This window comes from Camelus bactrianus, chromosome 3 (genome assembly GCF_048773025.1).
Source record: "Camelus bactrianus isolate YW-2024 breed Bactrian camel chromosome 3, ASM4877302v1, whole genome shotgun sequence".
In the NCBI taxonomy this organism is placed as follows: Eukaryota; Metazoa; Chordata; class Mammalia; order Artiodactyla; family Camelidae; genus Camelus; species Camelus bactrianus.
The window spans coordinates 55876338-55890594 of record NC_133541.1 but is presented as its reverse complement, the minus strand read 5'-3'; the positions used below and the strand labels follow the sequence as shown (position 1 = coordinate 55890594).

Sequence of the window (14257 nt, the reverse complement as noted above, 5' to 3'; positions counted from 1 at the left end):
TTAGAAGGGCATTGCATTTATATATCCTGTTTGCCTTTCAAACCTTCATTAGGTAATGCTGATGTCCTCAATCACTATTATAGTTCCACAAAATAGAGAAAAAAAGTAATTAGAGGAAAATTATATTAATAGAAATAGGAAAGTGAGCCTTCCAATAGCACACGTCTACATTTTTCCGCCTTCAATATTTTAGTATCTAAATTTAATCCTTTGCTAAGATGCCTTATATTTTTTGAAGAATACCTAAATACTTTTTAGGTCATGATGAATTTAAAATAGTTCTCTGTGGATCACATATATATTTAGAATGGCTGATAAGAACTAATTTTTAACTATCATTAGAATGACTTAGAAGTTTGCTTTATGTCAATAAATACAGAAATTCATTAAAGGAAGACCATTCTTAATGCTACTTTGAATTTATATTCATGTATAATGAAGTAAAATTCCTGATGCCAAGGAGAATAAAATAAAATTGAGCCATAGAAAATCTTAAATAAGACTTAATGCTAAAAAAGCAAAAATGAAAGCGCAAGAGAGAGAATTGAATTGGCATTCTGACATGATATCTCCATCACCTGGTTGCTTGGCCTCACAAGTTCTACATGCACTTTGCATGTCTGTGTTTAGGAACAATCAGGATCTCTTTTTTTCCTAAAAATAGATAGATATTTATAAGGGACACTAACTTACCTCTGTGAGAAATAGTATTGGGTTAAGCCTTCAAAAGGTTGTTTTCAACATAAGATTCATAGTATAATTCCATTTGAGCTGTCTCTCTGGGAAGCACCCTTACAAAGTCAGATGACCATGATTGTATTGACTAGCTTAGGTATCTAAGAACTGATAATACCTGAATTGTGCTTTGTGGTCACCAGTAAAATTTCTCAAGTTATATTTGAGGAGCATATTCTAAAATCTAAAAATAATTATTTATTACACCAACATGGGAACATCCAGATTGCTTAAGGCCATCTTAACTAAAATTTCCACTCACAACCCATAACCTTGTACATTATTACATAGATGGAAACAAAATTCTTAATGAGAAAGTACTTTGTAATTTATAAAGTACTTTAAAAATCTGAGTCATAATGACAAATTAAATACATCTTCTAATCTGCCCTCACATCAGATCTATTGCTGTTCCTTCTGTGCTTATTTTTCAATCCGTATTCCCAGAAACAGGATTTTCCCCCACACTGTGCCTGCTGCTGCTAACATTCCCTCCTCTAAAGATGCACTGCTTATTCTTTAAGCATTAAGTGACCACCCGTTGTGTACTTTTGTGTACCAAGTATTGCTTTATGCACTATGGGGAAACACAAAAGACTCCTTTAAGTACAAACATAATCTTTGTCCTCAAGTGCTTTATACTTAGGCAGGAATTCCTTCATTCAGTAGACATTAATGCACCAAGGCATTATTTTGGGCTGTGAAAATCCAAAGATAAACAAGATGTGGTCTCTGCCTTCAAGAAGCTCAGTATAACTAAGGAGACCAAATAAATACAATAAGGAAAAGCTTTAACAAAGTAAAGTTCAGATACATTTCAATTCATGTAAGAATTATCCCCAAGTAATGAACATGCCACGTCACAGTGTGCTGGAAGTGACTAGTTGCAGCCACCTTCAGATGGGTTCCTCGGCATCTCATTTCCGCACCACCCCTTCTCCTCGTGCATTGGCTGCAGGCTGTAACCAGGCTGCCTGGGTGATGGGACCACCGCTGACTGACTGTCGCATATCCATTACACGAGAGTCACTTTGTCTCTGATTGGCAGCTTCAAGCATATTGTACACCCCCCTCCCAATTATTTTTCCCTACCTCTTTCCACTCACAGCCTAATTTTTCTGTCTTCTACTCCAAGCTATGCAAGTTGTCACTCTATCTCCCCATCTTTTTCCTTTTCTAACACGTGTCCAGCTATCCCAAGAAACTCTCTTCTCCCTTTTCTCTTATTTCCTGGATCTGTTCCTTTCCATCCTATTCTTTTTCTAGTCATTCCTGTTTGTGAACCAAAGATGATCTTGACCACTACTGCTCAGCAATTTTGTTCAAAATCCCTCTTGGATCTCTAGCCACATCTTCCTAATTCTCCAATTAAACCTGTATTTTGTGAAGCATCAGTATTACATTTTTTTTTAAATTTCTTACTGCATTTTAAAAGTTGTTTATTAGTACTTACTTCAGTTCTTTTTCTACTTTTTTATTATAAATATGCTCTGTTTTATCCATTTTACATGTAAGGTCAATAAAGAGTACTGAATTGAGAATCAGAAAGCCTGACTCTATTACAAGTAGTGGCAACATGTTACTCGATTTCCTTTGGGCTTAGTTTCCTTTGCCACTAAACAGAGCTGGACGTTCATTCCCTGCCTACTTTACGGAACTGTTGAGAATCAAGTGTGAATATGCATTAAGGGCTAGGAGGCGCTATGCGGACACTGCACACCGTCCTCCTCATTACAGTCTCTTCCGTGGGCAGGGCCGGAGTGTACGTTTTCAGTGGCAAAATGAACTCAAAGCTCCAAATGCAAGTTTTTAAGTTATTTTTGCTCAGTTGAGGATTATCTAGTAAAACTTAAAATGTATCTTTCTCAAAATGCAGGATTCATCTTTAATTTAGAAGTCTTTTTTCCTTAATGAAACGTGAAATTCTTTTCATCCCTTCTGCAGCTAAGTCACCCATTTAATCAGTGGAACAAAAATATTTTCCCTTGGAGTGATTTTAGGGGTTGAGGATGGAAAGGAGCATATGGGTTGTTTTCTTAGATGGAAATCACTTAAATAAATTCTGCACTTCACATTAAGATAATTCACATTTCTGTTTTTGAGTTTGAAAACAACTGTATCAGAGAAGGCAAAATCTGATCATGTCCTGCTTAATAAATTATCAAAGGAGTCTTTTCAACCTGAAGCTTTCTGACCTCGAGAACCTTAGTTCCAGTTAAAGATCTCACACCATTCCCAGGGGAGCTAGTCACCAACTACAGGTCCCTGCCATCTCCTCAGGTGTGCTGTCTGCAATCTCGCTCACCTGTACCCCCTGGAGAACCAGGACTGGCAGTTTGTTCCTTGGGGAGATGGCGGCGTTTATAATTTGTTGTTGGCTGCCTGTGGGAAATCAATTCAGAGAGCTTAGAATAATATCAGTATTACTTTATTCCAGTTGTAGGGAGAGCCAGAATTTCTTCAAGTGTTCCCTTTTCTAATAGCAGCTTGAAAAGGTTTGGACAATTTCTGGGGATAGATGGGAGAAGAGCCAATAACAAAGTTAAGAGATGATATGGAAGAATACTTGCAAGATAAAATTAGAGAACAGAGAGCTTAAGAGAATTAAATGTGTTAGCCAGAAAAAAGTGTGTGTGTCCATATATATGCTCAAAAATAACAGTCATGTGATGTCATAGCTTAAGGGAAAAACTTTCTCGGGAATGAGAATGTAATAAAATCCCTTGAAAATGGGGTCAGTATAATCCTAACTGTACTTTTTTTTCAAGCTCAAGTCTTAAATTCTTAGAGTGTAAGTAGGGGAAAAGTACACATTAACTAAAGAAAGAAATGCAACCAAAATGCCTAATGTAGCTAAAAGTAACCTTTACTTGTATTCCTTTGTGCTCCCTACTCTCTGATTATGTGCTCACGCAATTGGGGTGACTTTTTGACCAACCTATGCCCTTTTTATGCATTATATTCTTGCCTTGATGATAAAATCTACTGAAGACACTGCATACAAACATAGCTACAGTTAAATGCATCACACACACAGTTCATTGCCACCCACCCTCACAATCCCCTCCAGGCTGTTTTAGCTCTTCCTCAGATGCCGATACTGAGGAACCTTTAGCTGTATCTTCCTCATGTTACCCAGTGACCACGGACAGCACAGTTTCCTTAAGACTCCCCATTGAGCAACTTTTGTTTTTATGACAGTTTTCCTAGATTACGTCAGATTAAAAAAAAAAAAAAACTATCCTATCATTTCAAGATTTTCAAATATGCCTAGTGAGCTAGGTAGGAACAGGTTTCAGAGATCTAATAGTAGCTCAGTCTTAATATATTGAATGTGTCGTTTTAATCTTCTTCTCAGTGTTCTCATATATACCACCACTCCCCCCACCCTCTGCCAAAACCAGAGTTTAATGCTGGGCCACCATGCTGTGAAGACTGCATGGAAAACAGAAATAGCAATGAAGTGTTTTATAAGCAGTTCAATATTAATGTAATGTTCCTTTCAAATGTTTAAGTGTTTTTACATGAGCACTTTGTCAGGAATCAGATTTGAAGTTAGCTAAACTTCCGAAATTGTAAATCAGGAAATGATCTGTGGCAAAAGTGCGGCTGAGTCTGGGAGCATCCCAGCTTAACCAGAGACACCCAAGAATGGAGGGGGCCCACTTCATATGTTTGTTTGAATATGGTCCACGATGCAGCTGCCAAGTGCATCCTCAAATACCCCTACTATGTATGCTAAATCATTTTTTATTCCCAGATTACCAGCTTCTCCATTATGTATGAAATGACAAATCTGCCTTCACCAAAAAGATTTCTAGATTTGGGGTAAATCTTACAATATTTTTATAAATTTACCCTTATTTGAACTAAGTCAGAATTATCATTCCTGCTTTCAAAACACAGTTGATTAATGCCTATTAATAAGTTATAGCTTAGTTAATTGCACTTAGTTAAATTTTACTTCATTTTTTTTCCCCAGGAAATCAAATTATCCATGTTCATTTCAAAGCACAGTTACTTTTCTCTATACTTGGGAAGCAAAAATTTTTAGAGAAAAAATTTATCCAAAAAGAGAATCCTCTTTATGCCATTAAACTGTGGTTCCCTGGCCCTTGGGGTTCACTGGCAAATGCAGCTCCTATGGACTTCAGAGGGCCCCTGTTCTCAGATCCTCCCTGTGGGGTGCACAGCAGGATGAGACACCAGCTGTATTCCTACCAGCTCATCTACCTGTCTCTGCTTTACAGTTGAACTGTATTTTTTAAAAAGCACACATTCTCCTGGGAATAACCCATTCATGAAATTTTCATTTTTATGACATAACTTGTTTTAACTCAAAATCCTCAGAGCAATTTTCTTTTTTAAAAAATCTAAAAACATAGTCCAAAACAGAATATTAAATGGCAATGGCTTAGGAGAAAACCTAAAACCTTTCTTCCATTTGAAATAGCAAGAGTTTTTAACCTTCAAGTTTATTTTTACAAGTAAGAGTCCCTCAGGCACAGTTGCGGTCCCATGTGATCATGCTCTGCAGTCACTGCCGTTGTCTTCCCTGTTGACCTGGGGTATCAGACCACCTCGCACGGCTAAAGTCACTCAGTCATGAGATTAGCCAGTGTAATATACTGCTAACTTCGTGTTTGATCAGATTGCTAGTATTAGCTATTTTCTCTTAAAGAAATTCCAATAAATCTACTCTTCAACAAATGAGAGGAAGAGATTCTAAAGCAGCTCACCTTTGAGCATTCTTTTCCTCTAAAAGTATGTATTGAATTCTCAAGTCCTAAAGTATTTCTCTTGTTCTTAACTGTAGTTGTTAACTGTCTTTCTTTTATACTTATGTTTCATCTAAAAATAATGGTTAAAGGAGTGTTACTATGTAAACCTTACATAGAATTAAAGGGAAGTATTTATTAAAACAGTGGCCTTTCGAAGTTGGATTAGTAGAATTGCCCGGGGAAGTTACTGTTCCATCTAGTCTGGCTGGGGTGAGCTCTCTTCATCATGTCCCTGCTGGGACTGTTTCTTAAACTCTCTCGAGTTCCAGGAGCTCTATACATGAAGGTGGGAAATTGAATAAATATTGATTCTGAGACTAAGGCTAAGAGTTATGGTGAGTTATCTGGGGTTTTCCATTTTTTAATTTTCATTTGGGAAAGCATTAGGACTTGTCAAGGTGCAAAGAATGAACTAGGATAGACGGTAGAAAGTCTGAGACTGGAAGTATGAGTGCACTCTGTCCTCAGAGATACTGCCGTAGATGCCACATTTGAAACAGTGCAGTGCAAGAGGGAAATGAAAACCTTCAAAATGTCTTCTTTTCTAAATCTCGTTTACAGAATTCTCCCAATAATATGAGCCTGAGTAATCAGCCGGGCACTCCAAGGGATGATGGCGAAATGGGGGGAAATTTCTTAAATCCTTTTCAGAGTGAGAGTGTGAGTATGCCCTTGACTACATTATTATATCCAGGTTTCATTTCTGAAGCTCTTCTTTGGAATAAATGCTTAAAGCCATTATTACAACTGTTCATCTAGAGTTCAATAGTTTGATCTTTTAAAAGTTAGAAAATTAAGTGGAATTTCTTTGTAAAGGTTAAAAAATAAACTTTCTTTCTTACTCCTACTGTTATATACATGGTTACAAAAACTATAATACTAATTTTCCAATAGCGAAGACCCGCTGTAAGGGCACATCCTAGAAACAGGTTTCATATTTGGTAGTTTTTGTAAGTTTTCACTAAAACTTCTTGAATCACTGCAAAACCGGGTCTATGCTCAGTGCTGTCCTTAAGGCTCTGAAAACTGTCTCTAAGATGTCTTTACTTCATGCACTAGACTTTCCTGCCTGCTCTGTTAACGTGTTATTTGCATTTAGTCTGAACAGGATACCCACGTCGTTTTTCGGGTGAGATTATAGTGTTAAGCAAAGGCGGGTATCATTTCCTGTCTCCACAGAAGTAGACAAGAGCAAAAAGAGAAGGGATAAAAATGTATTCATTCATGTAACAGTTACTGAGCACTTACCATGAGCCAAAGCAACATGCTAAGCAGTGGAGACCAAAAGGACACTATGGTATCTTTTCTTAAGGACTTGTTGCATCATACAATACTTTCTGAACTAATATTTCACATTAGAAGCATCTATAGGATTTTTTTTAATGCAGTTTCCCAGAACCCTCCCTAGACCCAGTGAATCAGAATTTCCAGGCGTGGGGCTGGGCAAACGCAAATGTGAAAACGCTTTGTCAGTGCTGCTGATGCAGATTCTCTGCTCAGAACGACCGGATTGGAGTAAAGGATTTCAAAACCCAAACTAGTTTCACATCCAGAGGGTCAGCGCCTCCATCGTGTGCATGGCCATCATTAAAATTCATTATGGGGACTTTACCCAACTAAACACAGAATCAGAAGAGAACACTACCTTCATTTTGTCCTAACTATTTACCAGAGACGATACTGTGAGAACTTGAAGCAGTGGCTAGCGCATACCTACTCTGCACAGGATGGCTGCTTCCCCAAGCGGAACCCAACACAAAATCTTCAATCTGTGGATTTTTTTTTACTTCTTGATATTGACCGAGCACCTCTGCATGGGATAAAACTTCCCTGCTTTTAGACTTTACTTCTCTTGAAACTAAAAATACAATTATGCTGATCTTTAGTTTGAGTGTTTTATTTGCAGGACATTTATGATTATAGCAAGGACAAAGAAGGTATACATAAAAATTTGTATTTTAAAAAAAATCAAAAGAGTAGCCTGTCAGTGATGTGGAAATAGAAAAATGTGAGAAACTATGTAGTTGGTTATAATGCTTAGGATTATGGGATTTTTTAAAGCCTGTTCTACAAATTTGCTTTAAGAGTATAGACAAATTAGTTAATTTTAATTAATTAGTTAATGTTCACTTTATCTAATTAGAGATATTAATTTCATTTTATGCTAATTCTTCCAGCAATGAAATGGTATAATTCAGTGAGCTATATGATAATGAATTCAGTCCAATTCAACATTTATTGAGCCTGCTACATGCAGAGCACTAGGTTAAGGATAAAGTATTCTGAAATAAACCCAACACATCCCTAACTTCTAAGAATGCAATCTGATAGGAAGATCATGTTTACACAACTAATTAAACCATATGTCAGATTAATAAGTACTATGATGGATATAAACGAGCTGTTTTAAGAGCACCAAGGAAATTAGTAGTTTTGTATTAGAGAAGAAAACTTTTTTCCAAAGGTTCCAAGTGACTAACTTTAGGGGCAGGGACAAGAGGCACTCTCCACTCTCTTCCCAGATCTGTCATTGGGGACAGCAACTTGTTTGTCAGAAGTGGGGAACTGCCACAGACGGGGCATCAGAAAGTTCTTCGTGGGGATCAGACGATCAAATAGAACAGGACTTCAAAAACTCCTTTGTTCAGAATAAACACCAGCCTCACCCCCTAGCCCCAAGTGGACTAGGCACCCACAAAATAGCAGATCCCTTTGTGAATATGTGCATAGAAAAGAGAGCTGCTGGAGCAGGGCTCCTCGCATCCCTGACTCCCGGCCTAGCAGCCCAGCCTCGCTCCCCTTGAAGCCAGGAGGCAGGTACAAGGCCTGGCGACTGGGCAGAGTTAGCAGAAAACAAAAGCTCCCTCCTGTCACCCCCCCACCCCTGTCCACACTAGAAAAGTCCCCAAAGGAAGAATACTTGGATGGTGGTTGAAAAACTGCACCACCACCTGGAGGGTCGTGCAGCCTTGGAAGCGGGTCCGCACTGACTGCTCCGTCCTTCTGTCTGCCCGTGAGGAGTCTGCGTGTCATGAATGACATCACTGTTATCTCTGGCTTCCACTATCACATCCACACATTTTTATTTGCATGTTGTTAAAAGATCAAGAAATGAGAGCAGAGAGGAAGAAGATGAGAGATTCACCGCTGACAAATGTAACCTTAAAGAAGTCATAGGCTGGGTAGAGGTATAGCTCACACGGTAGAGCACATGCTTAGCACACATGAGGTCCTGAGTTCAATCCCCAGTACCTCCTTAATAAATAAATAAACCTAATTCCCCTCCCCCCAAATAAACAAAAGAAGAAGAAGAAGAAGAAGAAGAAGGCAGCTAGATACCTCCAATAAGTTAGCTTCCCTATAATGAAGGAAACACAAAACCCTTTAATGAATTCAAAAAGAAAACATTTCCAATGACTAAACATGCAAGTCAAATTCTAGGGGTTTTTAATGCACAGAAGTCTGAATAGCCTTTTTGTCTCTATCTTGAAGTTTAACCATAGAAGAGGCCTGGGAAGGGAGCAAATACCTGTTGGCTGATTATTACATACAGACACTACCTTAGTCACCTCACACATGCTACTTAATACCATCAGTATAGAAACAGGAACGTCCAACCCAAAAGCAGAAACCTTGCAATGCCAACACGCTTTATACAGAACAATGTGAACCAAAAAATGTTTCACCATTCAGCCTTTTTTTCTTTTTTGGATCCTAAGGCCTTTATTTCAAGAAGCAAAGATGCCCCCTAGTGTTCAACTCTATAGAATGTTTGGTTTTAAAAATACAGAATACAGAGGGGCTTGGTTCAAGAAATAGTGCTTTATGCCTCTCAAGTAAAGAAAGCAGTTAGTCTTATTTCTTGAATTAATTTAGCAGAGTATTTTCTCCATGGCATTGAACTGTAATCAACTGAGCAAACATATTAAGATCATGGCGTCAAATAGAAATTATAAATAATGTAGTAGATCATTTCCTATTACCCTTACTGCCTTTTGTCACTTTCTGCTATTTAGAGAAATCACATACACCCCGATTTTTTTTTTACAGTCACATACACACTAGATTTATTTCACTTTAGTTTAGCTCAGAGTACCCGTACTATTACCTCTTATTATGAAAATACATTATGTAGATGCTTAGAAATAGAAACGTAGTGTAAGATCAGAAGTGTTCCTGAAGTGTATAAACAGAAATATATGCACGTTGTTCAAAGATTTAATGGGTATTTCTGATGCAGTCCATGGTACGTGAACTGGGTACAATAAATTCTCTAGTTCATACCAAGGCATGCAATTTCAAAATACATTTTACATAGAAAGGAACAATAAGTTAGTATATGTTTAAAATTACACCTTTAGGTTTTACTACCCTCCCGCCCTTTCTTCTCCTAAACGGCACACTTGATGCTGTCAACAGCATTGCAAGGCCGTTTTATCACCTGACTGAGGAGAATCAGACTCACAGAGCAGTTTTGGAGCAGGGCAGCCTGCTATCACGGCACCCTGGCACAGACACCAGTGTGTCGTCACATGCTGATGCCGCCGTACAACTGAAATGTTGCAGTGTGGACTCAGGACAGTACAGCATGAGTATCTTATGTCTCTAAATATGACACCCCATTTAACACCTCCTCTTCCTTAATTCTGCAAAAACTGTAAGCCACTTCTCTTCTACTTGAATAGTAATCAATAGCAAAATCCCTTTTTTGCTTGCACATCCGGAGTCTCTCTAGAAATTTTGTGATTTCCCTTAAACTTACTTAGTGAAGCAGTTTACAGCCTCAGCACTGCAAACTGCCCATCACTTACACAGACAGCCACGCACAGATACAATCGATTTTACTGTACCAGAGACACGCAGAGTGTCATTTTAGTTATTTGTACTTCTCAAAAATTAAAGTTTATGAAATGCTTGCTAATTTCTCTGAGTTATATTGCTTGGAGATGACACTTCCATTTTTCTGACTGACTCTGGCCCTCACTTTCTTGTTGTGGCCTATTTTCCCACTCAGCTTCCTCCCTGAACAAGCCTAACTGTCTTAACTTCTCAATGACTTTGTAACAAGTCCTCATTTTTCTGTAAGATTTGCTTAAGACGTTTGAAATATCCCAGGTGAAAAATCTTAATTGCCAGTGTTCAGTGATGGGAGCAACCAACAAACATGCTTGGTAGCCGAGAACGTACGTATATATTTGTTTGCATATATGCATACTTTTAAAACTGTCTAATTAGTATGAAAGCTAAAATATATTCTTAACTATATTCCCTAATTTTACATGACATATGACTGAACCGGAATAATCCTAATGAAAAAAGGATTCAGGGATTTTTTTTTAATCCGATTATTCAGGATGTGCATTAAATGAGATGCTCTCTAGAATTAATTATGATTTATCCAGAAAATTTTTTTCAGACGTATCCTTTGAAGTCCTTTCAGAAAAGCTTTGAAGTCTTTTGCTGTTTTTAGATGGGCACACTAGGCCCATTAAAATCTTTGTCTTAAAATGATGATAGATGGTCTAGCTGTGCTATTTAAAATTAAATTAAAATTAAATACAGTTGAATTTTCAGTTCAGCTAATTATATTAGCTACATTTTAAGAGCTCGGCAGCCACGTGTGGCTGATGGCTGTTGCGCTGGACAGCACAGAACTGACCATATCTGTCGTCACCAAGGCGTCTTTTGAGCAGCACTGAGTCCACTGATTCTTACCGTAAATAATAGCCACAGAAAGCGGAGATTAAATTTTTCTATGCCCATTTGCCATATTCTCTAATTTTTTTCTACTTTTAATAAAACCTTGGTATCCATTTATCTTCTTGTTGTTTTGTCTTCCCCTAAAAGTCAAACACGAAATATAATTGTTTCATCAAAGGCTGTGGCTAGTTGGGAAGCACGCTATTGTTATTCATGGTGGAGATTTGCATGGTGCCCCCTGATGAACTGGGGGTAGATCCTCAGGACAGGGCCCAGGTGGGCTCCCTTCATCAGTCCTAGTCTCTGACTGTTTGGGGTTTTTGGTTTTGTTTTGCTGTTTTGCTGCCACTACCAAGGGGAAAGGGGGAGAAGTCTTCTATCAAACCGCATCCCCTCTTCCCTGGCAGTCTCACCTTTTATCCCCCTACTCTCTGTAGTCCAGCATGGAGAGTGACATACATACTAGCTTTCCTGCACTGAAAGGAAGTTTGAGGCTATGAAGTGGTTAACAAGTAGATTTTTTTCCTTGATTTGACCTGTGCTTAAAGGATTAACCCTCCTCCCCCTGGGGTCCAGTGACCCGTTTTCAGGCCTAGTCATCCACTCCTGCTCACGGTCAATGTGGGTTTTTAGGCTTGAGCCCGAGATTCAACTCTAATGACATCCAGTCCAGACCTCTGCCGGCTGAGCCACTGCCAGCCTGTGCTCTGCCCTGGGGAGTCCTGCTTTCTCCGTGTTGACAAGTCCATCCTTACCTGGTACACACCTTCTACCTCGTTTCAGGTTCCTGCAGTAGCAGAGCTCATTTGGAATTCACTTCATCCCATCCTGTCTGCTCCCCTTCCCGGGACCGTCACTGTTCCTGGTTGAGCCTTGGCAGACTGGGACCAAACCCCTGACTCTATCTGCCTCACTCCATGAGGCACAGTCATTATTAGCATATTGAAAGAAATTCCATTTTGCCCTGCTTCTCACAGGTTTTTAATAAAACTTAAAATGTTCAAGAGCTCATATTTACAGCCTAATGTAGAACCCTCCGTCATCTGCAGCCTGTTACCATTTGCAGGTAGGTGTTCCTCCCCAAACTGCAGACGATCTAGAACTGCACTGTCCCAGATGATGGCGTTACTTAGATAAGTTAAAATTCAGCATCTTTAACATTTTAGTTCCCAGTGGCACTAGCCACATTTCACATGCTCAGGTTGCCACACATGGCTAGTGGCTTTCCTGTTGGCCAGCACAGGTTGTGGGACATGCCCGTCGCTGAAGAAAGTTCTGTTGGGCAGTGCTGCTCCAGAACTTCTGTCACAGTCTAGTCCTCAAGAGTATGAGGGCAGACTGGCATGATTATCAAAAGAATTGTTCTGTTTCTTTCTCAATCATTTGGGAGATCACTTTTCCAAATTTCTCAAAGCTTCACCATTTACCAGTGGTCAGCCTCAAACTGACAAGTAACATGTAACAACAGTGTCCCCACCCTACCCAGAAATGCTTGTGGATTGAGATTGGAGCCACAGCTTCAGGGAAGAAGTTTATACGCTAAAGTATAAATCAGACTCCAAAGTATTCTAAATACTTCAGTGAGAACTTCATGCGGCCAGCTGGGAGTTTTTGTTTTGTTCCCCTTACAGTATTAACCTAGCATTTACTGAGTACTTTCTGTGTATTCAATAAAAACATGGTTTTAAGCATTTTATATTCAATCCTCCCCAAACCCCTTTAAGACCGATACATTATTAAACCCATTTTACAGATGAGGAAACGGAAGCATGGAAATGTTAGGTCATCTCCCAAGTTTACACATAACGAAGACCATCCTGTCCCTCATACTTACTTCATTATGATTTAACCTTGGGCTCAATTTACCCAAACTGTTACAAGAGCCCACAAAAGATGAATCCAGCCAGGAGAAAGCTGAGGGACTGGGTAATAGCCAACCCCCTAAGTTCAGCAAGAGAATAAGACTGGTTGCTTTCCAAAGGAAATATTTAAAATTTCAGGATAGTCAGTTCTATATAATTTTACTTCGTTTATGCTGCATGAGGTTAAAAGTTCGCACAGAAAAAACATTAGAATTCACAGTTACTTTTGTTTACCAAGAGGAACGTGAGCGGTCAAAGAACTGCTGTTAAAATACGGATTCTTCTTTCTTTCTAGTACTCCCCTAGCATGACAATGAGTGTGTGATCCATTACCCAGTCTCCTCGTGAAAACCACAGTGAGTCAGCCCTTCACAGAACTCCTACGGAAGAAAATCATTCATCACAGTGTACAGTTCAACAAAGGAATCTCAGTCACACCAAACCAACCTTTTAATTTCCTGCTCTCTCCCCTCTTTTGTGAAGAAAGCGGGTCCAAACGTGATTCGAACAACTGTACGGAGCGGCATATGAGAACTGCCCTACACTGAACTGCAAATGATTATCTGTGTATGTATACGTGTGGGGAAGAGAATGTGCTGTGTGTGTGGATGTTAAACGGACACACGCACATACAGACACTGACCCACAGGACATTGTAAAATATTATCACATGACATCTTAAGTAGAAACAAGTAGGGACTTTTATTCCATCCTCTTTTTTCACGTTTACATTTTAATTATTAAAAGTTGCTCCTGCCCCTCCCTGAACTATTTTGTGCTGTGTATATCACTGCTTTATATAAGTTATTTTTTAAGGTGAACTCAGATGTATGGTTTTGTAAATGTCTGCGATCATGGATAGGAATAAAATCGCTTATTTGAGAGCTTTCATTAAATTGTGTGTGATGCAAGTTATCCTGTGAATCACAACGTGTACTGTCTCAGAAAAGAAGAGTGTCTTCATCTTTATGTCAAATCAAGTAATTTCTCAGTTACCTTCAGTGGAAGTATTTTTGTAATTTTTACTTAGGAAAAAATACTTCACATCAACAAAAGCTTAACCGGGGCCTAACACGGTATATTTCGGCAATAACTGCTCTAAATGGAATTCTCAATTTGTTTGTTTTAATTGATGCAGAAAGTCATCCAATTAGCCACAACTGCTTAGGCCATAGCAAT

The 14257-nt window shown here is 38.8% G+C and overlaps 1 protein-coding gene across 7 annotated transcripts in view; it reads left to right on the top strand.

Moving 5' to 3' along the window:
- SSBP2 (single stranded DNA binding protein 2) overlaps nucleotides 1–13993 on the top strand; it is a 248500-nt gene extending 234507 nt beyond the window's left edge. For all 7 annotated transcript variants that reach the window (XM_010949231.3, XM_010949228.3, XM_010949232.3 and 4 more), the window contains 2 exons: nucleotides 6078–6176; nucleotides 13374–13993. In XM_010949231.3, coding sequence (XP_010947533.1) covers nucleotides 6078–6176; nucleotides 13374–13403 — 129 coding nt within the window. In that variant the 3' untranslated portion in view covers nucleotides 13404–13993. The remainder of the gene's footprint in view (nucleotides 1–6077; nucleotides 6177–13373) is intronic.
- The last annotated feature ends 264 nt before the right edge of the window (nucleotides 13994–14257 follow it).